The sequence below is a fragment of the Mesoplodon bidens genome, assembly GCF_964165515.1.
Source record: "Mesoplodon bidens genome assembly, chromosome: 2".
Lineage (NCBI taxonomy): Eukaryota > Metazoa > Chordata > Mammalia > Artiodactyla > Ziphiidae > Mesoplodon > Mesoplodon bidens.
The window spans coordinates 88,362,699-88,384,490 of NC_138177.1; the positions used below are offsets into that span (position 1 = coordinate 88,362,699).

Here is a 21,792-nt window from a genome sequence, read left to right on the forward strand (position 1 = left end):
AATCAGCAGTTCATAGTAATTCATCATCGTAGCAGGATTCAGCAAATGTTGTATTATAATTGTTATGTATAATACTTGCAAAGAAAAATCTCTGCTGTATTTATAGTTATTTATCCTTTTCATTCTGTATTTTGCTTACTTGCATCTTTCCTCTTTTTTTGCTTGATTAATCTCGCTAGAGGTCTATCTCTATTATTGATTTTATCAAAGAATCAGCTTATGTCTTTGTTAATTTACTGCATTATTTTTGTTGTTATATACTTCACTTACTTATTCATGTTTCCTTTGGTATTCTCTCTTGCTTTTTAAAATACTTCTAAATTGGATGCTTAACTCATGTGTTTAAACATTCTTATTTTATGACATATGTGTTTAAATCACCTAATTTCCATTATGATTTCATCTTTAACCCAAGGGTAATTTAGTAATAGGTTATTCAGTTTCTAAGTATGTCTTAAAGCTATTCTTAATTATCTGGATAGCTAATTTTAATCAATTTGTGGTTGGAAAACATAGTATGTATAGAACTAATCCTTCAGCACTAGTAGAGCTTCCTTTGTAGCCTATCACATTATTTTTATACATATTCTATATGTGCTCAAAAATAATGTGCACTATCCGATGAGTGGATTATTTATACATCTGATGTCTCAACCTGGTTTACTGTATTGTTTAAAATTTTGATATCTATGCCTATCTTTTCTCTGCTTCAACTATTAATTTCTCAGAGATGTATGTGTGTAAAATAATCCTCTACATTTGTTGACTTATTAATCTATTCATTTCTGTCAGTTGTTGCTTAAATTTGTCACTCTTTTAGCTAACAAGAACTACAATATGCTCTAATTTCTTTTTGGTCTCTCGTCCCTTTATCTGTGCTGTTATGCTATTCTCTGTGCATCTGTTTCTTCATATGAATGTAATATTTTTTACTAGTTGTTAAGAGTAAACAAGTTAATATTTTTAAAGCACTTAGAATAGTACTTGGCATGTAACATTACGTGTTTGGTTAGTATACAAATGGCTAGAGGTGGTCATTGAAACCACAGGCATGGTTGAAGTCACTTGAGGAGACAGGATAGTTTGAGAAAATAAGAGGATCAATCATCAAGATTTAAGGAACTCTTCTGTTTAATGGCCAAGTGAGGGATAAACCTTCAAAAGAAACTGAAAAAGAGTACATAAAAATGTAGGAGGAAATCCAAGAAAGTATATTACCAGTGGCATCAAGAGTGAAGAATTAATTAACAGAGCTGCTGAATAAAGATTTGAACAAATCTTTATACTATTTGTGATAAATAGTATCAATTGAAACAGCTAAATGAGTGGTTTAATGAGTACAGTGGACACTCTGATGCATCTCCCAGACCTCCGTTGAGAAATGAAGGTCTTATTCTGCCAGTTACTGGGAGTGCTGCCAGCAGACATGCCTCAGCTATCAGCCTCCTTGAGGAATTACTTTGGCTAAGGAGATCATCCTTGCCTAAGGTCATGCACCCTTCCTTGGCAAAGCCTGCATCCCACTGGGGAAAACTTCAGAAGTTCATCTTAAAAAAAAAAAAAAAAAAAAAAAAAAAGGTCATGAGCTTAGAGCTCTATGTGGGATAGTCTAAGGCCTTTGTTGAGACTGGGCATCACAACCCAACGTCTCCCTCTGCCCAGTTTTGCTCCCTTTTCTTCCCTTCTACAGATACTGATCCCTAATAAACTTCAGGCACACCAAAGTCCATCTCAAGAGTATGCTTCCCAGGGAACCCAATCTGTGACAATGAGCTTCATTTATTAGAAGTGCTGATGGATATGAGGAGAAGCCAAACTGCAAAGTTAAGAAATGAATGGTGAGAAAATGTAACAAGCCAAGAATAGGCAACTCGTTCAAGTAGTTTTGCCTTCAGAGATAGGATGATGATCAGAACCAAGACAGTATTAAGGGCTCACCACTCTGCCCTCTCTTTAGTATGGGAAATATTTGACTGAAATATAATGCCAGTTACACACACAGGATTCGACATCACTAAAATTAACCTTTAACAAAGAGTGAACAGTAGTTAAAAAGTATTACTTTCTGTATCAGAACATCAAGATCTTTCATCAGTACTAGCTGATTAAGGAGTTAGGAGAATGAGTACCCAGCATTTATAAAAAAACAAAATAAACCTTTTAACTTGGCTACCATACATCAATCTCCTAAATTTGAGCCAGTTTACAGTTTTACTGCCTCTAGCTGATAAAACTGGATCTCCTAAACCACTCCTCTCACAGCTTCCTTCTAGTCCCAGCTGAAGCCAGAGACTTAACCTGTTCCTCAAATAAGAGATTTTAACAGCGGGAATCAAGAGACTTCTGCAAAGTTTTTCTCTGGAGATCCAAATAAAGATGCCAAAAGGTAAGTCTATATGGGGAATTAAACTTTTAGAGAATCAAGTAGTTAACTATATGACAATAAGTAATTTCGAGCGAGGATTAAGGGTGGGGTGGAGAGAGAGATTAGGTTAAATCTCGAGGCAAAGCTTCAAGCAAGGAAAAAAAACAAGAAACCCTCAGGAAGTAGCAATAATATAGGCGCTTGCCACAGGCAGGCATGTAAAATTTTCTCGCGCCAGGAGTGCATATGGCTTCAAAAGAGCCCTCCGATGTCTTTTAAAGCACTGGCGGGAGAGGAAACTTACACTAGCGGCGAATACAAAGGCAGAAACTTTGCGACTGACCCCGGAAACATTTTATTTTGCGTAGGTATCTGGAGAATTTTCTTTTGCGATTCGTTACTTGATCCGGAAGAAGAGACAGCAAACGTCACCTGCGATTGGATCGCAGCATAAGGGCGGGGCGTTAGCGAGCCATTCACCTTGGCGACCGGATGTGTCGATGCCGGAAGCTGCTAGGCTGAGCTTTGCTCTCGCTGGCGGCCTTGGTGGGCGGGGTCGGCCGAGCCCGTCTGGCTTGGTCTTCACCACAGACCCGGCACTGATAGGGGCGGCGCCATTAAGGCCACGCCTCCCGCGCTGATTCCCGGTGACTCTGGAGCGATGTCCTAGGCTAGGCGCTGAGGAGGCGGAGACTCAGGGTTGTTTTCTCAGAGGTTAAGGACGGACCCGCCCCGTCAGCCTCTTCGATTCTTCCGGTTTCTGGTGGCTGCGCCGTCTCCCTCCGAAGCCTGAGGATACGCCTTCTCGAGAGCCCGCCGTCGCTCTCCTTTCAGCTTCTAACCACTCTGAGCTGCTACGGGGCATCCATCCCTACATCCTCTCGCTCTGGTTCTCGCCACTTGGAGGACCTCGGCCCCGACACTGCCCCTTTTCCTGGATGTACTGGTCCCTCCCACTCCTCTAAAATGTCCAATAACCTACAGAGGGTCTTCCTGAAACCTACAGAGGAAAAGTCAGGCAACGCCTCGCACTGGTAAGTACCGGTTTCGAATCTCCCTCGACATGGCCGCATCTCGCCCGTCTCTTAGCAGGATGTCGAGTCGGCCGTCGTTTCCTGACGTTCTGCAATTCAGATGCCTTTGATCCCGCTGGGTGAGCACTCCAGGGGAAGTGCGCGGCAGTTTGGCACTTAGAGCCCTTAGAGCACGTCCCTGTCGGAAACGTAAAACCTCTTCAGAGCCTGACGCAGTCAGCCTCTGCCCTGGCTCCGCAGGACTCCAGCGTCTGAAGTTTCATAGGCTGACAGAGTAGATCTCCACGGGAGAGGAGAATCAACATGGCCGGCGCGCCTGTGTGAGCAAAATCTTCTGGAAGATTCTCGCGCACTCGCAGAAAAACACGCAGCAATCCGCGCGGATTAGCAAGTGCAGCTCAGGTGGCGCTGGACCTTCAGGGAAAATAACTGTAATTTAAGAGAGTTAGTGAGAAGGAAAGGACATATTTTTGTGTAATTGATAAGAGTATATGAATATAGAAACCGAAGAATTGTTCTGGAATAAGAGAATCGATTTTTTTAAAATTTCGAATAATGGCTTTATTTGAAGATAAAGAAAAGTGAAAATAGAGAAATTATCATGTAAAGTTAATCCCTTCGAACAGCATATTTGAAGCAGGTGTAATGAGAATGTCGTCTCGAATTGGATGTTTATGTAGAGGAATTACATTTGTCAGGGGGAGATTCTAGTATTTCTTAGACACTTATTTGTAAATTTAGACAATAGTTTATCACTAACTCAGTGTTTTTTTTAAGCTCATATTAATCAAGAAGAAATAAAACCGGAACAAAATTGTTTGCTAAGGTAGAATATTTTAAGTTGTACTCTCCATGGTTTGTGGGTATATAATAAGTGGCGAGAAGAAAGTTAACGAGTCCCTGCAGAAGGAAAATGTGAAGAAGAAAGCATGGAAATGGAGATGTAAAAATCATGGAAGAGCATTTATGATTGAAGAAAAAAGGGCTCACTAGGTTTAATGCTATCTTTGCTAGTTACTATTTGTGAAGCCAAGTGACCTGGTTTCCAGTCTGTAAATAAGAGCACCTAGAGGTATTTTAAGGATTAAAATAATGAATATACTAAAATACTTAGTGTAGGAAAAATAGAAAAGCATTATTTAAATGTTAGCTATTATTATTATCGTAAGGATACAACTTTACTTCTATACAAATTTTAGCCCAGGAAGTAGGTAGTTACAAGTAGATATAAAACCTAATTGTAATAAACACTTCTAAAAAGTATGCATAATATTCTAAAGAGAAATCGTCACCAAAAGTGTTGAGCTAAAACCATATGGAAGAACTGCCAAGAAAGAACCATTGTATTTCAGGTCTTAACAAGAGCCAGCTTTTGTGCATGTATGTTTTTTGTTGGCTTATTTTTGGTAGAAGTTGAGGGGGAAGGCAGAGATAGTGCCCTGTATAGATATGCAAAAATAGAATTAATCTTTAATGATTGTTCATTTCTTCTATCTTGTTTTAGTACCTGGATATTTGATAACATCTGATTTACCCCAATTTAACACAATTTGTTTCAGGATTGCATTCTTTTTCAATATCAGAAATAAGATAGAGTAAGAATCTTACTTTTTGTATATTGTGTTATTTAACTCTGTTATCCAGTTTCTACTTCTTTTGGCTATCTATATTTTTAAAACATTACAAGTTGAATTCTGTTTTAGTTACATTCATCAGTTATCTGGAATTCATTAACTCACTGGTTTATGCATTATTTTTATCATCTTTGAATGCATTTATTTCTTCAAATCCTCTAGATTTTAAATCACATACTTCGGACATTTACAAGATGCCTTTCTGAAACTATTTGACATTTACTTTGGTTATTGATTGCATATTTGATTCTATTCTTTTTTATAAGTAACAATCTGCATGATGTCCAAATATACTTTTGCAAATAGTTGGATTAATGTCATCTCTTTAGTTTATTGGAAGCTTCATTTTCTTATATTTCTTATATTTTCTTATATTTTGATGGTACAAAATCATTTTCTTCATAAGTTTAAAATGACTATATGATTTTATTATTTTCTGTAGATACTTGAGTTTTTCTTGAGTTACTTCTTTCCTGCTGTAAAGTTTTTCAGTAATGTGATACAGAATGTTTATTGTTTAAAAAGTATCTCTTCATCAGTGCATAAAATGTAAAACCCAAATTTAATCTTATAGTACAAAGGAAAAATCTGGAAGATATTTGTGACAGTAAACATTAAGTTTATTTAGATTTGGACTTCATATGCAAAGAGCAAAGCAGGAGTCAGAATGGTACAGTAGAGTTACAAAGACCTTGGTAGAGGTACAGAAACAAGGTAGAGTTACAGAGACCTAGGTTCATATTCTAGGTCACCACTTATTATCTGTATCGTTCAAACATTTGGTTAAAAAACGTTCACTGAGTGCCTGCTATGTGACAGACAGTGCTAAATGGAGAGACTGACTAAAGAGTAGGATATGGGCCATGCCCATGAAAAACCTCAAGTCTAGAGGTGGATATGATGTAATACACTTTTTAATAGTGTTATGCACAGGATGATGCTGTGAGGGCATACAGAAAGGGAATTGTAGGAAAGGTTTCTGGAGTGGCTGAGTTGGGGAATGTAAGTATCAGCTATCCAATTAAAGATGAATGCAGGCTATGCCCAGGAAGAGGGAATTGATTAAAAAAAATCAGCAGTATGACTTATTACTAGTAATAAGTAGGATAAATAGAGAGCTCTTAAGGGTTTGCTGAAAGATTAGACTTCATCTGTTGGAGAGCCTTCAGAGGATTTTAAGAACTGTCATGGTCAGGTGTCATTTTAGGTAACTGATGGCAGTGTAGATTTGGGGGTGAGGGGTCAGGCATATAAGGATTCTATTTCAGTTGTCCTTTCAGATATTCTGAGAGCCTGCACTAGCTAATGGAGAGCAAGGGTTGGATTCAAAGAAATATAGAAAGGAAAATAGGCAGACCTTGTCAGTGAATTGGCATGAAGAACAGTGGATCAATTATGATGCCAATTTTCTGGGTAGATATTGGTAAATTAATTGAGGTGAGGAACACACCAAGAAGGCAATCAGCGAGATATTTGAATCTGAAACTCAGGCAGGGTCAGAGCTGAAAATAGAGAGTGATAAGCAGTTGGCTTCTATCTGCCTTTGACCCTTTGTTCTTAAATAGGGAGCTAAAATGGGTGTCCTCAGCAGGGGGCTTGGTTTGGTTAGACAGATAATGTTTCATTGTCAGTTCAGTGTGCATTTAGTTTTGTACAGTGTAAGTGTTATTATCTTAGCCGTTGTGATTTGTGTGTGTGTGTGTGTGTGTGTGTGTGTACGAGAGGCAGAGAGAGAGAGACACACATACCATAAGGCTAACTGAAATCTATTTCTCATTAATCTCTCAGTTTATGCATGAATTTTTGAGACCCTGTTATATTAGGGTTATGCTAAAGTAAATACAAGAAAATGCATGGGATTGCCCAAGAAAGCATGTCTCTGAATAAGTTATTTAATATTACTAAATCTTTGTTTTCTCAACTATAAAATAGGAATGGCAATATCTACCTTGTTGGACTGTTTATTAGGGTTAGAGTTAATGACAACTGTTTACAATAACATATCTATTATGTATATAATATTATATGGTAAATATTATCATATATTATTACATTATGTACTTGTGTATGTTATGTATGTACATAATGTTGAATCAGAGAGAGTAAGATGGAAAAAAGTCTTAGCAGTTGAAAATTTTGCAAAATTATCTATGAAATGTTCAGTAACCTGCAAAATTTTTATCATTCCATATCTAATCTGTAAATGCTTCACTCAAAATTAGAATAGTCAAAAATGACAGAAGTTATATAATATTATAAGTATGTTTACTATATCTTTTATTAAATTTCTCACATTTTCAAAAGATTACCTGATTCATTTACTTGTTCTTGGACACGAATTATATATTTTAGTGGAAGATGATATCTAGCATATATTGGGAGCTTATTAGAATCCCAACCAGTTATAGCAAACCTTTACAAATGAAGAAAGATTCAAAGAGGTTAAGTAAATTTACCAAAGTCAATCAACTAATAATTGGAAGAGCCAGGATTAGAAGCCCATAATCTTTCGAATGTATTCCTGTGTTCTCTTTTAAAGCCTTAAACTGTATTAGTTTTCCAATGTAGTTTCTCAGTTCAAATCCTAGTTGGTTTAAAGTAATTACCATGTTGATTACCTAATGAGAGCATAGGATGCAAAGTCCGGTTCTAGTTTTTGTTCTAACCTTAGCTAACAGAATATGATCTTTAAGAAAACAGAATCTTTATAGGGTTTTAGTATGTTAAGTGGAAGTTCTCTTCTATAGCTGAAAAATATATATATTGATTGAAGAAGTATGAATTTCACCCTGATTTATCACTTCTTTCCTTAGCATTCTGCATTTCAGTTTAATTTTTAGAACTCATTCCATTTGTTACTAGGAAATCACAGATTTTTTTAAAAATTAGAGCTTGTAGGATTCAATTCAGCTAATATTGTCTACAGTGTGCCAGTTGCTCTATTAGGTGTAGAGAATATAGATATGAATAGGATAACCTACCCTTAATGAATTTATGGTCTCTGGTAGATTGTATGAATTTCTACTGATATACTGACATAGAAGAAACTGTATTTTCCTTCCCTTTTTTGGAGGGGAAATGGAGAAGAGAGGAAAAATCCGTGATTAGATTTGAAAAGAGTTTGTGCAATATAAATGTTTTTTATAAAGCGGAAATATAGGGGCCATATAATAAAGTATATGAATGAAGTATCAGAAGCCTGTGTGATTTGTTTAACTAATATGCCAATTAAAATGTTTGCCCCATACAAATAATTAATTATAAAAGCGTGTGTTCTGCTCTGTTGAAGCTTCTAATCTGTTAGCCACATGTTACTGACAAATGAAGTGCATAAACTAAATAAGACTAAACAATAAAGGTATTGAGACATTTCAATATGTTTAAAATATTTGAAAGAGCTGCCTTATTTTTAAAATAATTTTTTGAGGGCCTACTGTGCTTGGTATTGGAAGAACAGTTATAAAATAAATGATGTAGTCTCTGACCATAAGGGGTTTCAAGCTCACTGAGGAAAAAAATACTTTACTCATTTTTTAAAATTAACTAATAGATCAAAGGCCATATGGAAGGCATTATGTAACTCCTAGCATTAGTGGCACCAATGAGAGTGCTTTAGGGATTCCAGCTTGGAAGAAATTAATATGAGTTTGAGTGACTAGCAGATATTTCATGGAGAAGATGGATTGATCCTCAGTTTATAACTATGTTTTAAATTGTTAGAGAAGGAAAAAAAACTTAAAGAATTCTTAGAGTAAATAATGTACATGAGACAATCCAGAATAGTAGAGACCTTTCTGGTAGGACCAGAGATTTTATGCTGAGACGTTTTAGGTGGTACTGTTGTAGAGATTGGTTGGGCTAGATTGTAGATGATTTTCATGTCAGGCTGAATTGGCACTGATGAATTACTGAAACTTTAAGCAAGGAGGTAACAGGATGAAAACAATGATGTAGTCTGCCAGAGATACATAATGATAATGGCCACAGTCAGAAAAACTAGTTTAAAAGTCAGAGCCAAACATAGGAATGAGATAATGAGGACTAGATACAAGGTGATGCAGGTCTGATCTAGCAAGTAGAAGTGGCAAAGGTGAAGAAAGAGAATATGAGTAAGAGCTGTAAAAAAAAAAAAAAAACTTTATAGACTTGGTGATTCATTCAGTATACATTTATTGAATGTTTATCCTTTGTAAGTATCTATACAAAGTACTATGGATGAATTAAAGGTGAATAAAGAGGGTGGTAAAGATAGAGATTACTAGGTGATTTAAGACCTAAGTGACATGGAAAACAGTAGTGCTGACACATGACTGGATGGTAAGATAGAGTAGTAGTTTTCAGTACAGAGTAATTTTAACTTTAAAGTAGTGGTATTAAAAGTGAAAGTGTTTGGTCAGACATCACAAATATGGAATTGAGGTCAATATTGGGGGATAGAATAAAAGGATATAACATGAGAGTCATTATTGCAGAAGAGATAGTTGAAGGTAATAGTTGAAGCTTTGAACTCTTACCTTGGTGCAGTCTTTAAGGAAGAATGCCTTTTTAAAATTTTATTTTTTTATTGAGGTATGGTTGATTTACAAAGGAAGAATGTGTTAAAGAAAAAACAGGGTCAAGAACTGTACTTTTGGGAGAAGTCATAGTTGGATACTTAAAATGCAGAAAATGAATAAGAAAGGGAACATTAAGAAAGACAAATATTGTACACAATGGAAATCGTAGTAGGAAGAGGTTCAAGATGGAGGGATAATTAGCTACCAGTGTTAATTTCAGCAGAGAGCACCTAGGGAATGAGTATAGAGTAAAGCCAGATTTAGCTGTGCAGACATATTTCGTAATCTTTGAGAATAAGGTGTCGTAGAATAATGGGAAAGAAAATAGATTGCAGAAGACAGTAGAAGACAGTGGGCTTCAAGACAACTTTTTGGCATACCAGTGACAGAAAGTTGGTAGATGGTCCTAATTATGGTTCATTAACACCATCTACCAACTTTGTGTCACTGAACTTGGCACCCACATCCCAATCTTCTCTCTAATCCTACATAACTTTAGCATCTGTGTCAATAACCTCTTTGTCACCTGGTCTTTCAGTACAAAGATCTTTTTCCTCAGTGTTTTCTCCATTCTATCACCAGCTATCCACTTCTGTAGTTCTTGTTATCAGATGAAGTTGCTGCATCTACAAAATTCTTGATTTAGGCATCCTGCTTTCCAAACACCAGTTCCTATATTTTAGCTTAGTTGTTTAAGTATTCCCACTCTGACTGTTCTTTATCTGGCCCTCAGTCCATTCCCTTTATTTTCTCCCTATACATTAGCCTTTTATGTTCTCATTTCCTTCCCATCTAGTATAGATTCTGCATTTCATCATTTGGTAATTTTTTTCAGTACCCTAAAATCTTTTGTTCCTCTTTGATTTTTGTTATACCCTTCTGAAGCCACCCCAATCTTGGATGAACTCAGTGATTTACTTTCTCTGCCTATACCTGGTGAAACAGGGAGACTCTCATGAGCACAGGTTGGTATTACTATGAATTCATGATCATTACCTATCTCCCTGGGCCATCAACACTGCCTTATGACTGATATTTTCTGAGGTCAGCTTACTTTTCACAAAGACTGTTTCGAATCTTTTTTTTTTTTTTTTTTTTGCGGTAGGCGGGCCTCTCACTGTTGTGGCCTCTCCCCTTGCAGAGCACAGGCTCCGGACGCGCAGGCTCAGCAGCCATGGCTCACGGGCCCAGCCGCTCTGCGGCATGTGGGATCTTCCCAGACCGGGGCACGAACCCGTGTCCCCTGCATCGGCAGGCGGACTCTCAACCACTGCGCCACCAGGGAAGCCCTCGAATCTTTTTGATTATCCTCAAATCTCTCCTTGTTTTTGCTCTTCTTAGCAAATGATGTCATGTCCTTATTTCATAGTACAAGGAAAAGCCACTAGATCATAATTACCTCAACCTTCTAATGCCAAAGCTTTAACTTACCTGCAAATGCACCTAACCTCTCTTCCAGTTCCTATGAAAAGACATACATCTCCAGCTCTCTTTAAGGTTCAGTCCCTTCAACTGTCTTACGGTCTCAATTTCCTACCTCCTTTTCAAACTTTACATTATTAATTACCCCTCTTTCTCCTTTATTACCAGTCTCTTCCTTTTGTTGACTCACATGAGCATTTATGCTCTAGTTCACCTAACATTAAAAAAAAAGAAAAAAAAAGATCTTTTCTTTGACCCCATTTAATTTCCAGGTGCTTTCCAGTTTTTCTCTTCCTCTTACAGTCAAAGCTCATAAAAGAGTTGTCAGTCCTTGCTGTCTTCATATTCTTTCTTCATATTCACTCCTACCAACTTCTTTCCCCACCAAACTGCTCTTTTAAAGCCATCAGTGATCCTCATGCCCTTAATTCCAGTATACATTTTTAACCTGCATCCTACTTGGCCTCTCAGAAACTTTCAATAGAATTGCCCAATTTTTTTGAAACTCTCTCTTCCTTTGGCTTCCATTGCATCAGAATCTCTTGGTTTTCTTTCTACCACTCAAAGAAAGTGGGAAGCTGATGAAATGTTTTAAGCAGGGAAGGGCTAGTGTTAGAGTGCTGAGTAATTTGAAGAGGAGATGGCAGACTGAAGAAAAGACCAGTTATGAAGCTACCATAATAGACCAAGCCAGAGATGGACTAGAGTGGGAACAATTGATTTGTAAACGATTGAATAGATCAAGGTAAATTTAGGAGTTAATATCAACAGGATTTTGTGATAGGTTGAATACAGATGGTAAGAAAGCTGGAATTACTTGTTCAGATTTAGGCATCTAAGATAGTTTGGATGCCATTTACTGAAGGAAAAACACTGGAAAAGACCATGTTGAGTTTTAGGTGCATTTGAGATTCTGAATGGAAATGTCAAGAGGGAAGTTGGACATATAATCCTGAATCTCAAAAGAGCTAAGATATAACTATTTGAATTGTTGATACAGAAATGGTAGTTTAATTGAAGTCATGCATATAAAATAAATCATCTGGGGGAAAGCTTACAGAGTAAGAAGAGAAGAATTTACTCTAAGCTTTGGTGAATTCCAACATTTTAAGGTTGATTCAAGCAGGATGAGTTGGCAAAGAAGACTGAGGAGTCACTACAGGGATAGAAGTATGTCATATCTAGGAAACCTTGGGAAGAAAATGTTTAAAGAAAAGGAGTGAGCATTTTTGTACTCTTCCAAGTACATCATTTATCTCAATAAAAATTGCCTATTTACATGTCCATGTACCCAGCATTTTAAGTTCTTTTAGGGATTGTAGGTTGAACTAGCTTAGAGGCTAGCAAACATTTTCTGTAAAGGACCAGATAGTAAATGTTTAGGCTTTATAGGCCATGTGATCTTTGCTGCAACTACTTAACTCTGTTGTTGCAGCAGAAAGCAGCCATGTACAATACATAAAAAATGGGTGTGACTGTTTACTAATAAAACTTTATTTATGGATACAGAGTTTTGAAACTCATAATTTTCATATATCACAAAATGTTATTTTTGTGATTTTTAAAAATTAAAATAAAAAGACCATTCTTAGCTTGTGTACTCTACAAAAACAGGGAGGGTGCCAGACTTGGCCCCAGGCTGTAGCTTACTGAGCTACATAACTGAGTCTGGTGCCTAAACCATAACAGACACTCAGTAAATTTTGGTTTAATAAATTAAGTTCTGATCCAGTTTATATTTGCTTTTTGGGGGATAGGGAGGAGGTGAAGGTGGGTTTTCTTCTTCAAGCTGTCAAAGCAAGAATTCATACGTTTCTTTTTGTTCATACTTCTTTAGAGATTAACTTTTAATTTATTGAAAGTAAATATAACATTTTGAAGTGCTATCAAAGGGCCAGAAAACTTTTAAATATTTATAAGGATATAATTATGTTATTTGGGGTTGCAGAAAGGTAAAACTGAATCCAGTGCTTCCTAGAATCTTGGCTTTCATTTGTATTAATACCTGAAGCTTTAAAAACACCTATAGGCAGAAAAACACACCTCTACACTACTGAGGATTCTAATTATTATTTTTCATTCTTAAATTTTTTTCATTTAATCTTAGTCATGTAAGGCCATATTGGGTCTATAGGACATGGACTCTGTACCCATATTGCTGGAATTTAGTATGAGAGACAATATGTAGACCAGTGGAAAAAAAACATTAATATATGATGACAACTTGTGATATGTACCATGAAGGAAACTAACAGATGTAATATTATTACCTGTGAAGGAAGAGCAAGGGTAGTTAAGGTGGCCAGAGAATGTATCTTCTGGGAAGTATCATTTATGTTGAGAGTTGAGTATATGGGTGGGTGAAGAATAACTAAGTAGCATGTGTGACTACCCTGAGTCCCATGAGGGTTTAGTATTGTCCAAGAACTGAAGGATGGTTTCAGGTATGTATAACTTGAGGTGTCTGCATTTAAGTAATCTACAAATAATTGATTATACAAACAGATACAGATTAGTATTGGATTTTTTTAAAAAAATCAGACGATCTGTGCTAAGTAATAGCTGATAACTGTTAATAGAATCAAAATAGGCTAAGTTAAAAAATTATTGACTTCCAGTGTATTCCACAGTCACTGAAAACCGTTCAGTTGAAATGATGTTGCTATTATAAATATGGGTTGACCGGCAATTGGAACTAATATGAGTAATTGCCATACCAAGAGCTATTTAACACCAAATATCAAACATGCTGGAACAATAAATCAAAGAAAAAACTGGTTCCTACATGAGTAACTCAGTTTAGTCTCCAGAAATGTGGCAAACTAAGGTATCATCTTAAGAGATGCCTTAAGCAAAAGAATGGCTGACAGTAGAACTTGTCATTATCAGTGGGAAGAATACAGAACAGATTGGGTAGGGGGAGAAAAGAGTGAGGGAAATAGAATAAGCATAAATGGAGGTAAAATAAGAATCCTGGTCAATAATAGTAAAGGAGAAGGACTAGAGGAAAGAATTGAAGGAAAAGAAGGAAGGATGCTAATAGTTTAAGAGGAGCATATTCTAGTAGCTGAAATTTTATACAAGGTAAAACTTAGAAAAGTCTACTTTTAGGAATAAATGCTAATATCTTATACCCATTGCCTAATCATGTGAGGAGATCTATATCAAAGCTGACCGTATCTTTGATTATCTCTTCTACTTCTTCAAAATCTTTCTTTTGCAGTATTTCACTTTGAAAACTCAAAGTGACAAATTACATACTTACATTATTATATTTTATAATTTTTTATTTTTAAAACATAGTGTTTGCAAATACTTGTTTTTAAATAAAATGTATATACCATGTAGTATGTTGTATTTATTTACACGATGTTCTTTTAAGTGTTTCAGGCTGCATGTACCAAGTAGTTCAGACGATTGGCTCGGATGGAAAAAATCTTCTGCAATTACTTCCAATTCCTAATTCCTCTGGAAATCTTATACCACTAGTTCAATCTACAGTCATGTCTGATGCTTTGAAAGGGAATACAGGAAATCCAGTTCAAGTTACTTTTCAGACTCAGATTTCCAGCTCCTCCACAAGTGCATCAGTTCAAATGCCCATTTTTCAGCCAGCCAGTTCTTCAAACTATTTTCTTACAAGAACAGTAGACACAGCAGAAAAAGTTAGAGTTACTTCTGTGGGAACTGAAAATTTTACCTCATCAGTTTCTAAAGTTCAGAGTCATGGTGTGAAAATTGATGGACTCACCATGCAAACGTTTGCTGTTTCTCCCTCCTCAACACAAAATGATTCATCTTATATTTTAGTAAATACCCAGAGTCTTCCAATGACTGTGAAGTCTCCGGTTTTGCCTTCTGGGCATCATTTACAGATTCCAGCCCATGCTGAAGTGAAATCTGTACCAGCGTCTTCATTGCCTCCTTCAGTTCAGCAAAAGATACTTGCAACTGCAACCACAAGTACCTCAGGAACAGTTGAGGCCTCCCAAATACCAACTGTTATTTATGTATCTCCTGTAAATACAGTGAAAAATGTAGTTACCAAGAACTTTCAAAACATTTACCCAAAACCTGTTACAGAAATAGCAAAGCCAATGATACTAAATACCACACAGATTCCAATGAATGTTGCTAAAGAGACACAATTAAAAGGTGGTCAGCATTCTCAAGCTGCTCCAGTGAAATGGATTTTTCAAGAAAATCTACAGCCTTGCACTCCATCTCTTGTTCCTGTTAAATCTTCAAATAATGTGGCTTCAAAGATTTTAAAAACTTTTGTAGATAGGAAAAGTTTGGGAGATGATACTGTAAATATGCCACCATTGAGTACCATCAGTCCTAGTGGGACACAATCCAAAAGTATGCCTATTAAAGATAATGCTTTGGTTATGTTTAATGGGAAAGTCTATCTGTTGGCTAAAAGGGGGACAGATGTTTTGCCATCACAAATTGACCAAGAGAATTCTGTTTCTCCTGATATTCCACCAAGAAAAGATACATCACAGATAGTAAGTTCAAGTCCAGTCACAGAAATATCCAGAGAGGTTGTAAATATTGTTTTGGCTAAAAGTAAATCTTCCCAGATGGAGACAAAATCACTTTCAAATACCCAGCTTGCTTCCATGGCCAATCTAAGGGCAGAGAAGAATAAGAAAGTGGAGAAACCATCTCTTTCTACCCCAAACCCACATAGTATGAACCAATCCATTAACTACTTAAAGCAGAGTAAGACTTTATTCTCAAAGCCAGACTTTCCAGATGGATTTAGTACAGGACAAAATTCCCCCAGAAAAGGAAATATCATCCACAGCATAGAGAAAATAAGTTCCTCTGTTGATGCAACAACTGTTACTTCACAACAGTGTGTTTTCAGAGACCAAGAACCAAAGGTAAATTTCCCATGTTAGGGTGTTTTTTTATCTATGTATATAGAAAATTTTTCTTTCTTAATTCTCAAAGTTAGTTACCTATGATACCTCTCTTTCCCTCCTCTCCCATCCTCCTCTTCATCACACGCATACCATGCGCACGTGAATCCTTAATTAAGTCAAAGCTTTCATCTGAAGGAAATGTTTGAGGAGTGTAATAGAGCTGAAGCAGTATTTTTCTCTAGAACCATTTGGCATGCCAAGTCTTCAAAGCAAAATTAAACAAACAAATCACAGAGCAACAAGATTTAGAAGGGTTGGAGAAGGATAATGTGAATTCAAAGCTTAGTAAAATTGTGTGTGTGTGTGTATATATATATATATATGTATATATCTTTGTACACATAAATACATATACATGCATACATATATACTTAAGAGCTTACTTTTAGTATATGAAGAGATTAATATTATGCACAGAGCAGTGCTGGGATTTGTTTGTTTGTTTTGTGGTGGTAGGGAGATACCTGGCAACTTTTTTAGGTAGACGGTAGAAGGGGCAGGATATGGCTAATTAATACCTTTCAGTCATTTGTGGAAAAAGAATTTATCAACATCTTGATTGGGTTGTTTGGTTGTTTTTTGTTTTTTTAGTATACAAGTCTCCTGTTCCTTTTTTTAGCCCTTCTTTCTGACTCATTCAATTACTCAACAAATCCACATAGTTATCCTTCTGTTCTACTTAAGATATGTGTATGTGTAATCACTAAATATTTGTACCCACATTTTCCTTCTTAGAGGTCTACTTAATAATGTTCAGTATTTCTCCCCTTCAGTACAGAATTCAGTGAACTCCAGAGATGTAAGGAGGTAAATTCTGATTAAGTACAAGATTGATTAAAGCTATAAGAGTTTTCCAAAAGATGACAATTTCCAACATAATGTTATATTGATTATTTTTAACTTGTCATTAGTCTGTATTCTCATTTCATTTGTTTAAAAATTAACTACCTGTTACTTTCCTAGTACAAGAAAGTAAAATTGTAGGAGACCATTTTGGTTTTGCTCAGTTAAGTTCAGCTTTTCAAGTGTGGGTGGTAAGGCAAGAGTAATACAATCCAGTCATTTAGGACTTTAAAGCATAGCATTTTAAGTAAGATGAGGTAATCACTTAGTTGCTAGTCTGATAAAATAGCTTAAGTAATTGGCAGTATTGTTTGTGTGTTTTTTTTTCCTATTTCCAGATCCAGAATGAGATGGCATCAACATTAGAAAAAGTTACTCAAGAAAGAAATGACAAGAACAATTCCCAAGGAAGAAGCAATAAGGCATCATATCTGAACAATGATGCTGAACTTAGAAAGATATTTGGTCTCACTAAAGATTTGAGCGTGTGCCTTACTCGGATTCCTCACCATTTGGGCTCTGGAGGAGGTTTTGATTCCTTTAGCTGTTTGGTGAAAAGTGATACTTACAAAGAGACAGAGTTTATAGTGAAGGAGGAAGGGAGAAAACAGGTAATAGATTTTAAAGTGTCCTTTGTAGGTACTCCAAAGATATATGAATGTATTAATTTTCTTGTTTTTTTTTTTAGTCTTGTGCATTAATATGAATGATAGTTGTTACCAAATTTGCATGTATATGTATTATACTAAAACAATGTTAAGAACCGTATATGCACAGGTAAAAATGCATCCCCAGTTAATTTAAAATGTTGCTTTAGGGAATTCCTTACCAGTCCAGTGGTTAGGACTCTGAGCTCTCACTGCTGGGGGTCTCAGTTCAATTCCTGGTCAGGGAACTAAGATCCCGCAAGCCACATGGCACAGCCAAAAAAAATTTAAAAAGAAAAAGAAAAGAAATGACAGAAATGCAGGGAAAATATAAGCGTGCAGATATGGCAGTATTACTTTAATTTAAACATCTTAAGAAATCTACACAATAATGATGAAAATAAAGTCCCTATAACTTTGCTTACTGTCATTCTACTTATAAATACTTCATTACTGTATAATATCCTGAACTTCAGATCTAAAACCAGTCAACCTTTCCCAGTGATAAGCTTCCCTATGTGCCTACTCTGCAGAGGAAAAAAAAATTAAATAAATTCTATTTCTTATGCTCTCCACAGATGGTTGTTAGGTTTTCATAGTAGGTCACTATAACTTCTAATATTTGACTTAAGCAGGAATATGTGAATTATATTTTGTTGAGTTGAATTTAATGGCTAAATATTTGTATCTGCAAACTTTGTTAAATTCAAGAGCACACTATTCAGCAATAATATTTTGTTTTTCTTTTGGAATCTTACTCAACATTGCAACAGGGTTTTGATAAGAAAAGAAAAGCAAAAACCAATAAGAAGATGGATCACACAAAGAAGAGAAGAACTGAGAGTGTTTATAACACAACTGTAAATGGAGGAACTAATGTCACCAGTTCCCAAGTCGTTAACAGTGTTTTACCGACTTCAAATGTATCACACCATAACATTCTCAGAGGCCGCAACAAAACCAGGGAAGAAAAGAGATCTGAGGTAAAACACTGTATCCATGGGAACCAAGAAAAAGACACACTGAGTTCAAATACAGCTTTTGAGCCAAGCCATTCCTTCAATAAAAATTATACTGAAGATATTTTCTCCATGACACCACCAGAGTTAGAAGAAACCATTAGAGATGAAAAAATAAGAAGACTTAAGCAGGTGCTGAGAGAAAAAGAAGCAGCTCTTGAAGAAATGCGTAAGAAGATGAACCAAAAATAATAAAATGTTGCTATACGTAAAGACCAGTGAAATAACTGTTTTTTCATATACTTTTGCATTAAGTTAATTATAGATGCATTCTGAAAGTGTCTTTGCATATGAAACTTCTCTTTTCATCAGTTATAAAATTTTATTTAAGAAATACAGAAAAGGTTGATTATGTGACTTTTGTGAATAATCTCATGGGGTATCTGAATCTTTGTCTAGATACCTTATTTTGGAAGGAAGTTTTCTATTTTTCTATTACTTTAACTTGAATTCCCCCAGTTTGAATATTTGTTATTGTTTGTACATTTAGCTAAATTGCTGAGATGTTATTCCAACAATAGGTAATTATTGTGTACTTTTTAAATTATACAATCCAACAGAGGAAATCAGCTCTAAACTTAGCTTTTCCAATGGGCTTGTATATCTATATGTCTCTTTACCCATAAAATGATACATTCTGGGCTTCCCTGGTGGTGCAGTGGTTGAGAGTCCGCCTGCCGATGCAGGGGACACCGGTTTGTGCCCCGGTCCGGGAAGATCCCACATGCCGCGGAGCAGCTGGGCCCATGAGCCATGGCCGCTGAGCCTGCGCATCTGGAGTCTGTGCGCTGCAACAGGAGAGGCCCGCGTACCGAAAAAAAAAAAAAGCCCACAAAAACCTTTGCGATAAAATGATACATTCTACTCACCATTGTTGTAAGTTTTTAAAAATTTTCATGAAAGAAAATGTATTATAGCAGCATTATTTAAAAATTCAAACATTTCTCAAGAGTGAGGGACGTTTGTTTTGTAACCTTTACAAAGTAGTTTCATATAATACAAAATGGGTTTTAGAATTCAGGCTATATAGTGTATTGTTTGCTTAAAGTGATATGTTATTATTCCTAGGCAAATGCTTCCTTTTTTGGTGGGGGGGAATATGTACATATGTGACTTGGATTGTGTGAAAAATAAATATGAACATGGCCACATTTAATACTTTTTAAAATGGTACTGTGTAGTTTTTCATAATAGAGGCAGACATTTTCCTATCTGGTTATCTTTGATTTGGCAAGTTGGAGAATGGTGTAGAGATGGGGATTAAGGGGGAGGAAAAGGTTATTTTTTTAAAATGATTAACAAATTCCTGGAAGTAGGGTCAAATAAAACCTGGACATTGGCAACAAATTAGGAAACAGAAAATACTGAGAGGGCGTAGAACAAATGCAAACTGAACATCAGCTAGATTCTCTTGCCTTTTTGGGTTTTTGTAACAGCTTTATTAAGATAATTTGTATATCATAAAGTTCACTCTTTTGAAGTGTACAACTCAGTGGTGGTTATATTCACAGAGTTGTGCAACCATCAACATGATCTAATTTTAGAACATTTTCATTACCCCCCAAAAACCTCATACCTATTAGCAGTCACTCCCCGACTCTCCTTTCCCCAGCCCTTGGCAACCAGCAACACTTTCTGTCTCTATAAATTTGCCTGTTTGGGATATTCATATGCATGGAATGAATCACTCCATATATGTCCCTTTGTGACTGGTTTTTCACTTAGCTTAATGTTTTCAAGTTTCATCTGTGTTGTGGCATGTATTAGTACTTAATTCTTTTTTTAATTGCTGAGTAACATTCCACTGTATGGATATAGCACACGTTATCATTCATTTGTCTATGGACATTTGGGTTGTGTACACATTTGGCTACTAGGATGTTATGTTGCTGTGTTGCTCTGAATGTTTGGGTACATGTTTTGGTGTGGACATAATGTTTTCAAGTCTCTTGGGTATATACCTAGTAGTGTAATTGCTGGTCATACCCTAACTCATTGAGGAACTGCCAAACTATTCCAGGCAGATTTTTCTCCCCCTACTCCACCAAAATGGATCTTGTTAAGGACACCAGTGACTTCCATGTTGCTAGATGCAGTGGTCAGTTGTCAGTCTTAATTTATCTATCAGTGGGAATATAATTTCATGAATTATTACCTCCTTTGAAAAAATTTTAAACATTTTATAAAAGAAGCAGTACATGTCCATTGTGGGAGAATTGAAAATACAAGCTAAAATATTAAAAATTCACTTTCCCGTCAAGCTAAAACATTAAATTTGGGGGCTAGGAGATGCATAGTTAAAGGCTATCAGTAAATAGATATTATTTGAAGTCATAGGTCTGGAAAACTTCACTTAGGGAAACAGTATAAACAGAGAAGATAAAATTGTGAGCTCATGTCAGAGTACATTTAAAGGTTGGAAAAAGGGCAATCTCAAATGAATTTTGAGGATTGGAAGATTATTGAATGAATTGTATTTATAAATCCTTGAATAGTGCTTGACACATAGCAATGTATCAATGTTTGTATCAATGTTTGTTAAATAAAATTCAACTAAAAGCATCCTAATAGACATGTTGCATCCATTTTCATTTCATTTCATTTTCTTACCTTCTCCTTTTGATGTTTTCTGCTTCTTTTACTATTAAGGCTTTGCTGCTCATGGAATCATCAAGCACCACATTTCTTCTGATAATAAATTCCATGGTATGGAAATGTGGCTTGAATTCTTTATAGCAAAATTCTCAACATTTGTTTATACTGATGGTCTCAAACTCCTACTTCTCGTTCTGAAAATCTCTCAAATTAGGGTTTTGTCTTTACCACTCCACTAAACCTGTTTTTCTCAAGGTCTTCAACAATCAACATATTGCTAAATCTAATGGTCAGTTCTTAGTCTTTATCTTATTTGACCTGTCAGTACCATTTGACACGTTTTATAAGTCTGTCATTGAAATTTGTTCTTCACTCTGCTACCAAGACACCATATTCTTGATTTCCTACTACCTTATTGGTTGTTCCTTAGTCTCTCCGGTTGATTCCTTCCCTTCTCCATGATCCATAATATTGGAGTTACATACAGCTCACTCCTTGTATGTCTTTTATTTTATACCTATATTCAGTCATGATAGTCTCATCTAGTTCTCATGGATCAAATTACCATCTATATTCAGGAACTCTCCTCTGAACTTCAACATTGTGTATCCAACCACCTTCTTGACATTTCTATTTAGAAGTCCAATGGGCATCTCAAAATTAACACAGGCCAAACCTAGGTTCTAATTATCCACACCCACAATTTGCCTCAACCAAGATCTTCTCTATATCAGTTAATGACA

At 36.0% G+C, this 21,792-nt stretch overlaps 1 protein-coding gene across 2 annotated transcripts; it reads left to right on the top strand.

Moving 5' to 3' along the window:
* The first annotated feature begins 2,724 nt into the window (after positions 1-2,724).
* LRIF1 (ligand dependent nuclear receptor interacting factor 1) lies at positions 2,725-21,016 on the top strand. Of its 2 annotated transcripts, XM_081223649.1 has the most exons (4): positions 2,725-3,399; positions 14,394-15,903; positions 17,127-17,399; positions 18,209-21,016. In XM_081223649.1, exons 1-4 carry the CDS (start codon positions 3,332-3,334, stop codon positions 18,644-18,646), a joined length of 2,289 nt encoding a protein of 762 aa, XP_081079775.1. In that variant the 5' UTR covers positions 2,725-3,331; the 3' UTR covers positions 18,647-21,016. The 2 variants fall into 2 exon arrangements, with proteins under 2 accessions (XP_081079775.1, XP_081079776.1); XM_081223650.1 differs by lacking the exon at positions 14,394-15,903 and having other exon boundaries at positions 2,734-3,399.
* The last annotated feature ends 776 nt before the right edge of the window (positions 21,017-21,792 follow it).